Consider the following 15,870-nt stretch of genomic DNA (forward strand, 5'->3'; position numbering starts at 1 on the left):
GAAAGGTACTTTGCTTCCTTATCTTTGGAGATCCTTTCAGTATATACATTATTTTATAGACATATGAAGAGGCTATCTTCTTTTGGCCTCACTGTGTCTAGGATTTTTTATAATTTGTCATATCCTATTGAATTTTAAATCTAACTTCCACATATTAGGAGAATGTGCGGTTTGTCTCTCTGATCTTGGCTTACCTTGCTCAACCTGATTTTTTTATAGCTCCATTCATATCCCCATAATGACATTATTTTATCTTTTCTAATGGGTGTGTAAAATTCCATACCAGTTTTTAGATCCATTCATACACTGTGGGGCATCTGGGTTGTTGCCATATATTATCTATTGTCAATAGTGCAGCAATGAACATGGCTGTGCAGGTGTCCTTATCATATCCTGGTTCATGATGCTCAGGGTAGATGCCTACGAGTGATATGGCTGGGTCATAGGGAAGGTATGTGTTTAGTTTTCTGGTTGTTGTTTTTTTTTTTGGTGGGTCATGGGGCTTGAACTTGGCCTGGGCACCATCCCTGAGCTCTTCAGCTCAAGGCTACCGCCCTCCCCTTGAGCCAAGTCCCACTTTCCTTTTTCTGGAGGTTAACTGGACATAAGAGTCTCAGATCCTTTTGTGCCTGGGCTGACTTTGAACCTTGATCTTTAGATCTCAGCCTCCTGAGTAGCTAGGATTACAGGCATGAGCCACCATGCCTGGTTGTTTAGGTTTTTGAGGAATCTCTAGACTGCCTTCCAGAGTGGTTATATTAGTTTGCATTCCCACCAGCAGTGCAGCAGGGTGCCTTTTCTTCCACATCTCTGCCAGCATTTGTTGTTGTCTGGATTTAGAATATCGGCAAGTCTAACGGGTAAGATAGTATCTCAGGGTTGTTTTGATTTGATTTTCCTTTATAGTCGGGAGTGATGAACATTTCCCCGGGGATGCTTTGCCATTCTTACCTCTTCTCCTGAGAAAACTCTCCTTAGCTCCCTTGTCCATTTGTGATCACTTTATTAGATTTGGGAGGGCTTAGTTTCTTGAAGTCCTTGTGGATATTGAATATTAGGCCTTTGTCTGATGTATTGTTGGTAAAAAGATCTTGTCCCAACTGGTTGGCTGTTTTTCTAGTTTAGTAGCTACGAATTTAGCTGTGCAGAATCTTTTTATTTTATTGTATTTGTATACACACATATACTTTTATATGCTATATGAATATTTATATATGTGAATTGAAATTCAAAATTAGAATTATACTTTATGTGCAGTTTCATAACTTGTTTTTCTACATAAGGTTATATCACAGTTTTTGCCTGCCATTACACATTCGTCACAAACCATCATTTTTTCCCCCAGGGTAAGTTTGTTTTATTTTTAGATTTTTAGAGCAGAAGGGGTATGGCTTAAGCACAAGGGCTTGAGTTCAAACCCCAGGGCCATCAAGTAAGAGTGTGTGTGTGTGTGTGTGTGTGTGTGTGTGTGTGTGTGTGTGTATATGAGTGTGTGTGTATTTAGAGACAGGATCTTGCTGTGTAGTCTGGGTTAGTCTGGAACTCTTCACCCTCTCCTGTGCTGGAATTACAGGTATGGTCAGCTTTGGGCAGCTTTATTTATTTATTATTTATGCTACTGGGCATTGAAGCCAGGGTTTTGTCCATGCCAGATAAGCACTCTACTACTGTGCTGTGTCCTAGCCCTGGAATGACTTTATACAAACCATACTTCTACTTTTTGCCAGTCCTGGGGCTTGAACTCAGGGCCTGAGCACTGTTCCTCAAGACTAGTGCTCTACCATTTGAGCCACAGCACCACTTCCAGCTTTTTTCTATGTATGTGGTACTGAGGAATTGAACCTGGGTCTATGTGCATACTAGGCAAGCATTCTACCACTAGGCCAAACTCCTGACCCCTACAAACCATACTTTTGAGGGTGGTGGAGCATTCTGCTGCCTGCTAATGTTTAACGGCATGCCTCACCCCAAATTTAGAAGATTGGGCCCATTTGCTAAGTCATGATTTTTTTCTTAGAATAGTCCAGACTTTCCATGGAGGTCATATCTTTCTTATTTATTTATTTATTTATTTATTGCCAATCCCAGGGCTAGAACTCAGGGCCTGGGCACTATCCTTGGGCTTTCTTTCTCAAGCCACAGCACCACTTCTGGCCTTTTCTGTATGTGTGGTACTGAGGAATTGAAGCCAGGACTTTGTGCATGCTAGGCAAGCACTCTACTATTAGGCCAAACTCCCAACCCTGGTTATTTGTCCTTATAGAACCCCTATAAGATGGATGGCTTCTAGGCTTCTTATACCCACCTGAGGGTCAGATGTAATCAAGTTACTTGGCAAGGACTAGACAAGTTACTTGGCAGAAAGGAGCGGTTTGGGGTTTTTCAACCCCTCCTTCCTCTTCCCAGTATAAGAAAGTTGCAGCAAACCCTTTGCTAACTTAAGAAGCCTGGGAAATGGAGGCACTTGCCAAATTTAAGCCCTTAGCTTACACCTTGTTGAAAATATTTCTCGGATGGACATGCTTATTTCCTTGACTGATTTCCAAGACCTCCCTTGGGATACTGGAAATGTGATGATCGCCTCCTGTATAAAATAGTATGGTGTTTGAGCATATAATCTCTGCTGACCTTTCTATCATCTCTAAATTATTTACAATGACTAGGGCATTTTATGTAAATAGATGTCATACTGTATTTCTTAAAAAGAGAATAATGACTAGAATAAAAAGTCTGTATATGTTTGGTACAAATGCAGTCTTTTTTAGGTGGTTTTAGTCCACGGTTGGTTGCAGAGTCTGTGGATAGAGAGGAGGACTGTCAACAGAGTGGCTTTTTCTTTGCTTAGTGCAGATGTGTACTAACGCCCTGAGCTCTTCATTCTGCAGTGAATTAATGAATTGCCATGCCTCCAAATTTACCACATGCTCACACCAACTAAACCTTTGGCTCCCAGCCCAAGCACCGCCCCTCTGGGAGATCTTGTCCTACCGTGTGCTGCTATAACTCCACGATGGCACAGCTATGACTTTATTATAATTATTTGTTTACAATCCTGCTCTTACAACAGTACCATGAGTTCTTGGGAGCAGGGACCTTTCTCCGACTCATGGTAGACACTCAGTAAATACAGGGATACTGTATGTATATGGAATTTCACCCTTTCTTTCAGACACAAGTTTTTGTGACAGCAAACACATTGGAAAGCAAAGCCTGGGGCATAAGTCTTCACCCAGACTCTGATGATGAAAATAAACCTCACTCTAAATGCTCCTCCTACTCCCTCCTCCCCATCTTCATTGGCTGAAATACTGTCACCTAGAAAATGGTTACGTGCCACCATTTTAATCCTTATAATAACCAAACGTGGTTACTACTATTACCTCTATTTTATGGATAAGGAGACTGAAGACAAGAGGCATCCTTGCCCAAACAATGCAGCTAGGGAGAGCAGATTTGGCATTCAAAATGAGCCTGATTCTAAAGACCACATCCCTAACTGTGACTCGATTTTAAATTATTTAGGAGGGTGGTGTCATGAATATAATCACCTCTCTGTGTCAGTGAGCTCTATCTGTAGAAAACAAATGTATCTGTGTGGAACATGTACGGATCTCTCATTTTTTCTTGTTATTATTATCCAGTAAACAATGCAGTATGAGAAGTATTTACATAACACTGACATTTTAAGTAGTCCAGAAGTGATGTAGCACATACAGGTAGGTGTGTGTGTGTGTGTGTGTGTGTGTGTGTGTGTGTGTGTAGGTTTTATGTAAATTCTGCATTATTTTCTCTGAGGTTCTGGAGCATCTGTGTTTTTGGTATCCACAGGGTCCTGGAACCAGTCCTCCCCAGATACTGATGGATGACTGCACATATATGTGTGTAAAATATTCTAACTATAAAGAAATCAGAATGCTTTATTTCATAACTTTACAAAAATAGTTCATTAACCTACTCATCATATTCAACAATAACAATAAAAAGAATGAGAAAAAATATCTCTATCCATTCACTGGATTTTATGGCTCAACTAATTTGTAGTGAAGAGAAGACACAGAAGAATGAAATCCAGCAATGCTAATTTATCTGTTCCTTTTATAAATAGCATTGAGGATGGTGTGTCAAAGGACCACAGGGCTGGAAGAAGTGTCTTTCTTTTTTTCCTTGATTCAGTTAAGAGTCATTTGCTGCATGTAATGTCTCTCCTGACTTGCTAAGTTTCAGCTGGCTGGACAAATTAGAGAATGGCTTCTACTCTGCATGCAATGCGAGGTGGAGCAGCAATTCCCTCATTGGTAGGAAACAAATCATATTTTTTCCTCTTTTTTTTTCTTTTATGAAGTATGAATGAAACTCAGGGCCTCCCAACCCCCTGAGCTACACTCACAGTTCTTTAGTCTAGTTTGTTTTTTGAATAAGATCTCACAATTTTCCCTAGGCCTCACTCCAAGGTGAGCCTCCGGCCTCTGTCTCCTTCTGTCAGATACATTTAACCCATTTTTATTAGGAAAATGAGGAAGGGAATGAGAAACAGCACTTACTTCTACAAACAATATTAATTTAGTTTTTAGAGGTAAACTAACACTAGTACTGCCTCCACAGCCAAAATTTCTTTTATACGTTAAATTTCCCACAACCGCTGCAACTTAAGCCATGAATAGTTCCCCCCCACCCCCCAACCCGGAACCTGAAAATACTCCACTAAGAGTTTAAGAAAGGATTTAGAAATTTAAATTTCACTACACTGATGAGAACACCAAGAAACAAATTCATAGCCAGGGTAAGACGCTGGTGGCATAGGTGTCCCCCACGAGAGGAGAATTCATTTTAAATCCTCCCATTTCTCAGTGCTGCCACCCCGACTGCTGTCTTTTCTCCAAGATGCCATTTGATCGACTCAGAGTTTTTCCCTATGCCAGGCTTCCTCTGGATGAGCGGCTGGTAGAGTACTACGGCGCCGTGCTAGCCCACACTGGGTTGACCGTGTTTTCTGAGTGCTGTGATTTTTGTCTTTCAGTCTGAATCCTTTCGTGGCCCACACTCCGTTAAGAAAGCACAGGGAAGAGGGAGCACTGCCTCCCACCCATGCTGCCTGTCCGCCAGCCCGGCGGAGAGCCAGCTGCTGCCTCCACACCACACAAGGCACAGCCAACACCCAAGAGGACTGGACTAGGGAGTGGCAAGTAAGAAAACCGGAAAACCATGCGTGGTTAAAACGCCTGAGGCTGCAGACTCATTCTTTATGAAGTTCGGATTACCCAGGGGCCACTGAAGTAGCAAGGGCATGGTTTTTGATGCTACTTAAAAAAGAAAACAGAAAGAGGAATTCTTCCAAACAATTTCCATGACCTTTCCAGATTTTAAAGCGCACGACAACCCTGACACCCTTCTCATCTACCTAAGTTAGCATTACATTGTAATACCACTGAGTAATCTAGAACAACTGAGTGGAGAAAACACAGAAGACAAGTTTTCAGGTTGCCTTGGTTGTACTGTGGTTCACCCCCAGCATCCATCTCAGGAAGAGGACGACAACCTGGGAATCTGTTACTCTTGCAGCCCCATCTGGACAGAATCCCAGAACTTCCATTTAAGGAAGTAAAAGCTGACTCTACTCTTATCTGTTCTAACTTCTGGTCTCATAATAACATATCTTTCTTTACCACTGTCCCTACTGCACCTTCGTCTCCTAAGACATCCCTGGAGCTTGGAAACCTTTTGTCTGATGGGCTTACCTAGTGAGCAACGTGAATTGAAATGAGCTGTGAGCGTTGTGTGGCTATAGGTTCTAGAATTGCAAGGTAGCTTTGATTAACCTGTAGGAGCAGATTGGCTTTTTTTTCTTGACATTCCCGATTCTGTTTCACGTTGGAATTATTTTCATCTACTTGTCATTTAAAACTGAAATTATTATAAGCTGAACTTATTGCAGATTTTAAAGTCATCAAAACGGGTATAGGAAGCATCCGGTATAATGTTTTGCTAATTGTGTTCTGCAGTAAGCACCCTGAAAAAGGCTCCTAAGGCCAGGCAAACCTGGGGTCAGCACTCTCCACGCCTTCCTCATGTCTTCAAGGCACCAGTGTGCACAGCACAGAAACAATGCTAAAACCCATTCTAGCTCTGCGGTTCTAACTGTCCATAACCTGAAAGCTTGCTAGACTCTGACTGTTCTTGATGGTAGCGGATAAAAATACACAATGTAATGGCAGTACATAAAAAACACGCAGAGCACAGGCTGCCAGGTGCTCATGTCTGAAATCCCAGCTACTCAGGAAGCCGAACTCTCAGGATTATGGCTTGAAGCCAGCCTGAGCAGGAAAGCCTGTGAGATCCTTAACTCCAATTAACCACCAAAAAGCCAAAAATGGAGCTATGACTCAAGTGGTAGAGAGCTACCCTTGAGTTAAAAAGCTCAGAGACAGGCTGGGAACAGCTAGTGGTACAGTGGTACACATACTCAGAAAAAGCTAGAGGTGGTGCTGTGGCTCAAGTGGCAGAGTACTAGTCTTGGGAAAAAAGTGTCCAAGGACAGTGCCAAAACACTGAGTTCAAGCCCCAGGATTGGCGGGGGGGGGGGAGGTAGTGAGGAACAGAAAGAAAAAGCTCAGAGACAGTGTACAGGTCCTAAGTTCAAGTCTTAGGATTGGCAACGAAATCCAAAAGATGAAACCACACAGATGACAAAAAGTTTATAAGACTGAAGAAGCAATAACCTTACAATCAGAAACGTATTTATAATCATCCCTATCACTTCAAAGGTAAGTATGCTCTTGAGGTATTCTTCCCTCCCTCCCTCCCTCTACCCTTCAAAAATGTTTCCCTTTCACCATTTTGAGCACCCCAGGAGACTGACAATCTCCAAAAGAAGTTTAAGGCTATAAGATTGGTCAGAAATACTGAACTGCCCTATATATAAATATAAAATCCAAGTTCAAAGAGTTTTTTAAAAAATATTTTTTAAGTACAAGCAAAGCTTGTTGCATCTCAGAACTGCTCAAAGGCCCAAGTCAAGGCTGGTGGCCTTTGTTACTATTTTTGAAGTTAGACAAACTGTGTTCACCTAGAGAGGATTAAAATGGCAGATTTGTGTAAGATGAAAATCCTTCGGAGCAGATATGAGAATGCTAAGATGGAATGTCTACAGTAAATCAAATATCTGGATGAAAAGATAAACGCTGAAGTAATTCTCCACATGTCCCCACATGTATCAGGGGAACGAGGCTGACTGTAAGCTAAACAGTTTTACTGTCCTTCCTCTTCCCACCTCACCGCTTGCCTGCATCTTTCTTTCCTTCTACCCCACCTTTTAGCATACTAACCAATAGGGCAGATGGCTATGAGGTATCATTTTTATTTTGAATATAGAATAATACTTTGGACATTCTCATAAAAGCAAATTATGTATTACCTTAAAAACCAACTGTGTGATGTGTCACACAAGGATAGGCTGGGATCGTGCCGAAAAGCACCAAATATTAATGATCATAGGCGGTGTAGACACTGCTTAGAGGCAGCAAGGGCATCATGGCTTTCTTGCTGTTGTTTCTATTTTAATGAACAACTTAGTTTCTCCTTGCTCCTGTAGACCAATTATGATCTTCCTGCCTCTTCCTCTTGAATGCTGGACCTACAGGCATGTGTCACTGTGCCTAGTATTTTTTTCCCTAATTCTAAGACTCAGGGCTTAGGTATTGTCCCTTAGCTTTTCTGCTCAAGGCTGATCCTCTACCACTTGAGCCACAGTTCTACTTTCAGCCTTTTGGTGGTTATTGAAGATAAGAGTCTTACAGACTTTCCTGCCCAGGCTACTTTCAATCCATGATCCTTAGATCTCAGCCTCCTGAGTAGCTAGGATTATAGGTGTGAGCTAGCAATGTCGTGCCCAGCAGCCTACTTCACTCTTACTTAGTACTTTCACTTGAAGGTTTTACAATAGCATTGGTGAAACTCTACATGATAAATATACTTCTGGCAAGCCTATCTTTGGTAATAAAAGGGGCAGGCTGTCAGCTGAAGTAATTAGGCAAAGAGAAAGGAGAAGGAGAAAGAGCCCTTATTATTTATTAGGTGTTCCAAGCATGTTCTTTCATTTGTGCCAGTGGGGGGCACAAATCTTATCTTTGTTTTATAGGTAAGAAAACTTGGGCTCAGAAAAGTCTCTGAATTCCCTTAGATCTAGGAATGAGGAGATAGCTAATCTGGAATGTGAATGTGGACTGTATATTTTGTGAAACCAATCCAGCTCCTGTAGAGAAAAGTGTGTCACATGACCCACAATACATGTGGATAGAATGAAATTTGTTTAAGAAACATTCACAAGAATGGCAGGTTATGTGCAAGGCGTCAGAATTCTAATACATCTCACAAACCCCAAATGAAATGACTTTAATCAACACTTCAATCTTGTGCAAATAACCACATCCAGAGGTATTTAGGGCAGCCTTGGAGGGCTTTGCTTTGCAATTCTTACTGTTACCACATACTGCTTTTATATCATTTTCCTCATGCCTCCCAAAATAGAAGGAATATTTATAACGGCCCATGAGCATTCTTTCTCATTTTCAATCACTGGAAACCTAAAGGGCTGAACAATAGGGCTGCAGCAGGAGAAAAAGGTTATGAGCATGAATCTGAATGACAGACCTCAGGATGGTGTAAATTTGGAAGATGCCTGGCTTTGGTCCATGGTGTGTTTGTCAGGACTGGAAGAAATTGCTCCAAATGGCCTTTTTCTCATAACACAAAACCATGGGCCGACTCTCAAAACACATTTCCCCCTAATTCTCTAAATCTGTGTGTTTCAGACCCAGTGATCAGAGCAGAATGTGGCATTTTCAGATTCTTCTGATTATGCGTTATTTCACACATACAGTCCTATTTTTTCTGTTTGGTCTACCTATATATTCTATATGAGAGACATTCCTCAGGTAATTTGTGCCATCTTAAGGGTATGTTTTCTTGAACTATTTTCATTTTCTAAGTTTGTAATGTGTAAATTAGTGTTCATACTTAGTGACAAGTACAGATTCAGTGATGCAATACCATAAGGAAGTCTTAAGACTCACTTTGGACTGAGCATATGGGCCAGGTGAGCTCTCATTCATAAGCGTCTTAATTTGAATGCTATTCAATACAGAAAACTGCATATATTGTGGAGGCAAGCACCTCTATTATGCCTGGACTTTGAAATGGCTACTAGACAACTGACAGATGTAATAAGGAAATAAGGAGGCTAGAGGCCCTTCATTGTATTTTGGTACCAGAGGCTGAAAGAAATTTCTCGAAGTTGAGAAGTAAAGTTGGTAGTTGAGTGCACACAGCTGAGATACCAAGATAAGAGTATAGCTCTGAGTTGAATAGAAAGTAAAATATGGGGGGAAAAAAGAGCTGAGTCTGCCAAAGTACTTTAGCCTTGGTCTGATCCGTTAAATTGTGACCTACCCCCGACTGCTCAAAATTGATTATGTTGAAACTCTAACTTCTTGTCCCTCAACATGTGCTGGTATTTGAGCCTTTAAAGAGATGACTGAGGGGCCAGGAGTTTGGTCTAATGATTGAGTGCTTGCCTAGCATGCAGGAAGACCCGGGTTCGATTCCTTGGCACCTAGAAAAAGCCAGAAGTGGTGCTGCGGCTTAAGTGGTAAAGCCCTAGCAATGAGAAAGTCCAAGGACAATGCTCAGGCCCTGAGCTCCAGCCTAGGACTGGCAAACAACAACAACAATAACAACAGATGACTGACTTAAAAGTAACTCATTAGGGACATCTAGTTGATGTCCTTGCAAGACAAGGAAATCTGGACCTAAACGTTCAAGGACAATGAAATGGCTATGAGGAAACAGAGAGGAAGGCAGCCCTCTTCTTAGCACTCTCAGAAGAAACCAACCTGACAATCCTTGATCTTGGACTTCTGGCCTCCAGAAATGTGTTCAAATAAATTTTGTTGTTTAAGCTAGCCAGGATGAGACATGTTGTTATGGTCACAAGAACATGCTCACTTAAGTGCTATACCTTAATCCTCAGCAAATAAGCCCCAAGATGACAGGCTAATTACAAGTTGGGCCATCAAGAAAATCCAAGCATACTCTGGGAAAAAAATCTGTCCAAGGAGTATGAGACTCACCACATCGAAGGCAGTAAAGACGTGACAGTAGTGGTGATTGGACTTCAAATCTTTTGTGATATAAGCAAACGTTGAGAGGTCCTCTGGGTCCTGGGCAGCACAGGAAATATTACGAATTTCATGCTCGGCAATTATGTTCTGGGGGAAGAAATAAGACATAGATGACTATTACTTTCCTTTGCAAAACAGCACATTTTAGAAGCAAGACAAGTAACCTAGGAAGCAGGTGCTTTCCTTTCTAGAATGTTCTAGACTAGCAATATTCAAAGTGATTCAGCGCACTGTCTGCAAGCAAATGTACTCTGGGTCTGGAAGAGATGTTTTCATTTAATGAAAAACAACTTAAAATAGTCATATCCCAGAGCAGCGGCTCTCACCAGGTGCTGTGCACGGAAGCAGGCCCTGCAGAGGCTTCTGAGAAAAGCTGGGTGGCAGACGGTTTTTGCAAGAGACTGTAATTATGTAGCATTTTACCATTTCCACTCCCAACGTCCAGCTGCTGATAAGCAGCCCTCTCTCCTGCTACTTCTGCCCAGGAAGGATCATTTTCCACTTTCTGTATGTCAGAGGAACAGTGATCCAAGTGGGCTATCTAATTCCCTGCCATTGTTCTAGCCCTGTTCTTTTTTCTTTTTCTTTCTTTTTTTTTGGAGGTGCTAGGAATAGAAACCAGGATCTTGTTTATACTAGGGAACATGCACCCCATCATGTAACTATACCTCTAACCTCTATCCTCTTCTAGTGATCTGCCCTACTCCCCCAAAGCAAAGGCAGATACAGCCTAAGGTGATGTCTCTCTTCAGGATTCTGCGGAGGCCAACTAAGACATGGGGTTAGGACAAGGCACCATGCTGTGATATTCAGGCGCTGGGTGCCTTTCCTTCCCACATCTCTCCACATGCATGATGGGATGTGGTTTGCTGTGGCTATGTTCATCTTACAGGTGAGAAGATGAGCCTCGATTGCAGTGCCTCCTGCAGGTCAAGTGTGAAGCTGGGGCCAAAGTCTGAGATTATCTGTAGAAGTCAGGCTCTTTCAAAAGGACTTGTGAAGCTGTGGAGAGTAGATCTGTCTATTCTCCCTTGCTGCTCTCCCTTTCTAGCATTTCTTGGTGCCTTTTCCTTCTTATCCCATCCCTGCCTGCTTGAGAATACTGGGGGAAAGAACAGTTTAGCATCACTGTCCTGAAGTACAAAATAACCATGGAGCATTAGCTGTGAGACCTGTTAGAAACTTCTGTTCTAAAAAATTAATTAATTTTATTGTAAAGGTGATGTGCAGAGGGTTACAGTTACATTAGTCAGATAAGTACATTTCATTTTAAACAATGTCACCCCTCCTTCATTTTCTACCAGCTTTTCCCTCCTGATTCTCCTCCCCTACAAGTTAATCACTGCTGCTTTACTTCACCCCGGGTCCCACATTTTTGTGTTCCAACTCACCCTTCCTCAAACAGATCAACTTACAGGCAAGAACAAAAGTACAGAAATATGAAACAGCAACAAAGGAGAAACCCCCCCCCCACAAAACCCAAAATAACGGAAAACCTTCTTACCATTTCTTGGACTTCAATAAAGTATTTTATATGACCATACGCATAATGCTATTGAGTCTTTGTGATCCTCTCCTAAGAATATCTTTGGTCTCGCTGTGTGACTCTTGAGAATCCTGTTTAATTTATCATGTCTAACTGTAATTTTTTTTGTCTTTTACCATCTACTGTTTTATAGGCACATTCTCATTATTACAAATGAGGGAAACCATGCAACCTATGTTTTTTTTGGGTCTGGCTTACTTCGCTTAATGTAATTTTCAGAAATTTCTTTTGATACATAGTTGTATTTAAAAAGAAAAAAAAGTCCCTTAAGAATGTAATCATTTTTTATCTTACAATAGCCCACTTTTTTTTTGCAGCTGTCACAGATCTAAACCTCTCAATGCTTTCATTACTCAAATTACTTTTAAATGCAAGTCTTAAAGAACCTGTGGGCAATAAAGTCTACCCATCAATGCCTAAAAATGCTTACAAAATGTCATTCCCTACCAGCATCCCCAGCAAGTACAGAGCTGTGTGCCTGTGAAGCAATTACAGAATTAACACATAAAAGAAAATTAAATCACGACATTCTTCACTGTGGCCCTGTATGCTGACATTACATGTAACCACTCTGTCAGAAATAACTCAAACTGAATCTGGAATTCCACAAACAAGTAACCTTCTATTGCAAGATAATTTCAAAATAGAAGGCCATGGTTCTGCTCTGGCATTCAGGCAGCATGTCCTCAAGGAGGAAGCTAAGTTAGGAAATTGTACATCCTTAAGAGGAACTTTAAGCTCTGAGTAGTAGATGCTTAAAAGTGCAAAGTCTGCAGGTGTGGCAGGGCTGTCATTATGGAATGTGGACTGCCAGGACCTTAGGGAGTCTGGGTAGAGTTGGTCTCATCTATTCAAGATGGATGCCATAGGAAATGAGCATTGGCTCCAGCTTATTCTTAAGCTCGCATTTGGAATTTTGTGGATCCTTGGTTTGCATAAGGTGGATCAACTTCTTGGGGGAAGTGTTAGGGTGACATATGCCCTGTGGGTTAAAGTTGGCTTTAATTTTCTGGATGGCACCAATTCTTCTGACACCACTTGATAAATGCATTGGAGTGTGGCAGTATCCTGGCTCTGGGCCAAAAAGGTAAAGGATTTTTGAAGTTTTTCTTCTTTCCTCATCTTTCCCAGAACTTTCTGGAGATTCTATTCTTTACTCTCAGGAGCCCAGGGTGTGTGTGTTTTTTAAATTGGTTAATAAACTAGTTAACAAACTATTTTGTAATGCTTTGGGCTGAACCTGGGATCCCATATGTAGTCAAGGCAAGTCTGATCTTTAGCGTTTTATCACCAAGCTATGCCCTCAGCTGTGGGGCTGGCTTTTAATAGCCTGCTGAAGCCTGTCTTCTGTGATTCTCCCGAATTTAAAAACCAGATTCCTGCAGAGATGGTTATTCCTATTCTTCTCACAGTCTAAGCTAGGAGGAATGCTGGCTACTAAAGCAGCCTGCATTCAGGAAGGAGTGAATTTAAACCTTCGTGATACAGTCTCAGGGCTGGAATGTGTGCTTTATTGTGTGAGGCCTCCCAGCTGAAACACTGATTCTCTCTGCAGTGTCTACCTGCATGGGGTGGAGAAGACAGTTCTCCACGTGTCATATAGGTCCAAGGCAGGACTCTGCAGCTGCATCTGGAGATGGGCTAGCTGGTTTCCTCCTTGGAGAAGAATCCCGGAGGATTCCATCAATTCAAGGTGCCTCCATAAATTAAGAGGTGACATCATGTAAAATTACAAGTTGCATCTCACTATAAAATTGAGACTCCTTGTATATTATTAACCTTTCTAAGCATGCTCTAAGGAGAAAACAACTTTATAAAGACACAAGAGAAGGACTGGGAGAGGCTCATCCTACTGTTTCTTTGGGATGGACAGTTTGGCCTCTTAGTGCCTTTCAACAGGGAGGGATTTTTGCCTATTACCTTTCATGTTGAGAAATAGCTAAGGAGGAAGCCTGTCAGGTGCAAGAAAGCTTTTTTTTTTGTCTGGCCAATGACTATGACAGTTCTAAGAAGGAGTTAGATTACATAGTAACGAAGCCTAGAAACTTGCCCCTCAGTGAATCCTTCCATTTATGTTCCATCACATAGGGTATTTTCAAGACTTTCTTCCACAGGCCAGGCTTCTCTTCAGGGAGAGACTTCCTCCATCCCTCTAGAGCAAGTCCCAGAACTGTGACAGGAGGCCTGAGTGGAGGCGAACTGGAGATGCAGGAACGGAGCAGACTAATAAATCCCACTGCTGCTTCCTGATTTACTTTGGATTTCCCCCAGGGGGCATTGCTCTCTTGGTGGGTCACTGGGCTGAAGACCACAGCATACATGCCTAAGTGGGTCTTTAGTGCCTCTGAGCTGCTTAGAAGTATGTGCTATAGAAAACAGTGGGCATTTGCTTCAGGTAATGTTGTGAATTATTTGATGCCTAGAAAACAGCTTAACCCATGTTTGAAGCTGGCATTTGAACACAACAACAAAAACTCAATACTCTCCCCACCCCAAAACCCCCCAAACACTCAATGAAACAAAACCAACCAAACCCTGGGCTTACTGTTTCTAATTTAGCCAGATGGAGGACTAAGGGGAAGGTTAGTATAAGGAGGCACAGAATAGGATGTGGGAACCAGGTCACTTTTGGAAGACCCTGCAGATCTGAAGAAAGATCTGTCACCAAACAGTCATAGTCCTCTAGGCAAAATCCATACCTCTGGGCAAAGGACAGAGAGAAATCAGATGTGATTCCTCTAGAACATTTTCAGACTAAGCCAAGTTCCATTTTCAATTCAAGGTTGTTTTTTTGTTTCTTTTTAAAATCAGGATTAGTGATTTGTTTCTTAAATTTCTAGGCAGTACATTTATGTGTTTCTAACAAGGCTCTAACCCTTCCCCATCAACACAGCCAGACCTGCTTATTTATTACAATGAGAGGGAAGAAATGCTTCGCTGGAGAGTTCATCTTTCACACAGCGTAATGGGGGCTAATAGGAAGGGAAGGATAATTAACACATAATTAATTATCCCTTGTGCTTTAATTGGTGGAAGGTAGCTGTGGAGCAACAGGAAAAGCATGAGGTTAGGGAGTGGGGAAATCAAGTTTTCGACCTTCTCCTTGACCAGCAGGTGGCGTGTCTGCAGGCAGCACGCAATCAAGGGACTGAGGCCTTAGGTCCTCCATGCAGATAGTCACCTCTATCTTTCAGGGGAGGTTGAGGGGATGTATGTTAGGAGAATGATGTTGGAGAAAAAACACTGTCAACAGGAAGGTGTTTGGTTGTACCTTTGTATAGGATTAGTGGCCACTGATACAAGAAGTGGCAATAATATCTTCAAATACATTTCATAAGTCCTTCACTTCAGACCAAAGTGGCCCAGCAAGACAGCCCTGACCAACAGGGGAAATTTTCCAAAGATAAAATCCGGAAGTGGAGTCTATCAGTCTCTCCATTTTTGCAGATCCTCCACACCTTCCTAAGCCAGTCCCTCAGCTCTGGCTGGTGCTCAGCTTTCTCAATCTTCTACAGTTCATTTCCATCCATGAAGCACTAATACCTTCTTCTTCTTCTTTTTTTAACCTGCTAAATACAATCCTTTTTTTCTTTGACTTCCCAAACAGTAACTCCTAGGCTCCTGCCCTGGGCATCCAATCTCTCTCCTCGGTGTCCTGTTGGGGGAGATCACTGATATAGCTAGTCAAGGTGGATGTCCTACAGTTCACGGAGGAGCCGGGTATGCTGCCTTGTAGTCACTAACAGTTTGGTGTTGCTTGCAACTATCCTGTGCACTTTGCCTTTGCTCTAAATCCTGAAAAAATGCTGAGACTACTCTGCATGGATTAGGAGAAGACACTGGCGTTCTTTATCCAGTCCCTTTAGATAGATGAAATTCACCTCAGCTACTCTAGAGGCTGAGATCTGAGGATCATAGTTTAAAACTAACCAAACCCTGTATTTGGTTCCTTCCCTGAGTTCAATTCCTTGGTACCACATACACAGAAAAAGCTGGAACTGGTTCTGTGGCTCAAGTGGCAGAGCGCTAGCCTTGAGAAAACTCAAGGACAGTGCCCAGACCCTGAGTTCAAGCAAAAAATAAAACAACAACAAAACTAACTGAGGCAGGAAAGCCCATGAGACTCTTATCTCCAATAAGTTACCAAAA

At 42.0% G+C, this 15,870-nt stretch overlaps 1 protein-coding gene across 9 annotated transcripts in view; it reads right to left on the bottom strand.

The window, feature by feature from the left end:
* Positions 1 to 15,870, bottom strand: part of Anks1b (ankyrin repeat and sterile alpha motif domain containing 1B) — a 905,411-nt gene that overhangs the window by 11,413 nt on the left and 878,128 nt on the right. For all 9 annotated transcript variants that reach the window (XM_090328468.1, XM_090328467.1, XM_090328466.1 and 6 more), the window contains one exon: positions 10,125 to 10,262. In XM_090328468.1, the coding sequence (XP_090184594.1) occupies positions 10,125 to 10,262 (138 nt within the window). The remainder of the gene's footprint in view (positions 1 to 10,124; positions 10,263 to 15,870) is intronic.

This window comes from Megascapheus bottae, chromosome 2, assembly GCF_031878675.1.
Source record: "Megascapheus bottae isolate mThoBot1 chromosome 2, mThoBot2.hap1, whole genome shotgun sequence".
NCBI classification, from domain to species: domain Eukaryota; kingdom Metazoa; phylum Chordata; class Mammalia; order Rodentia; family Geomyidae; genus Megascapheus; species Megascapheus bottae.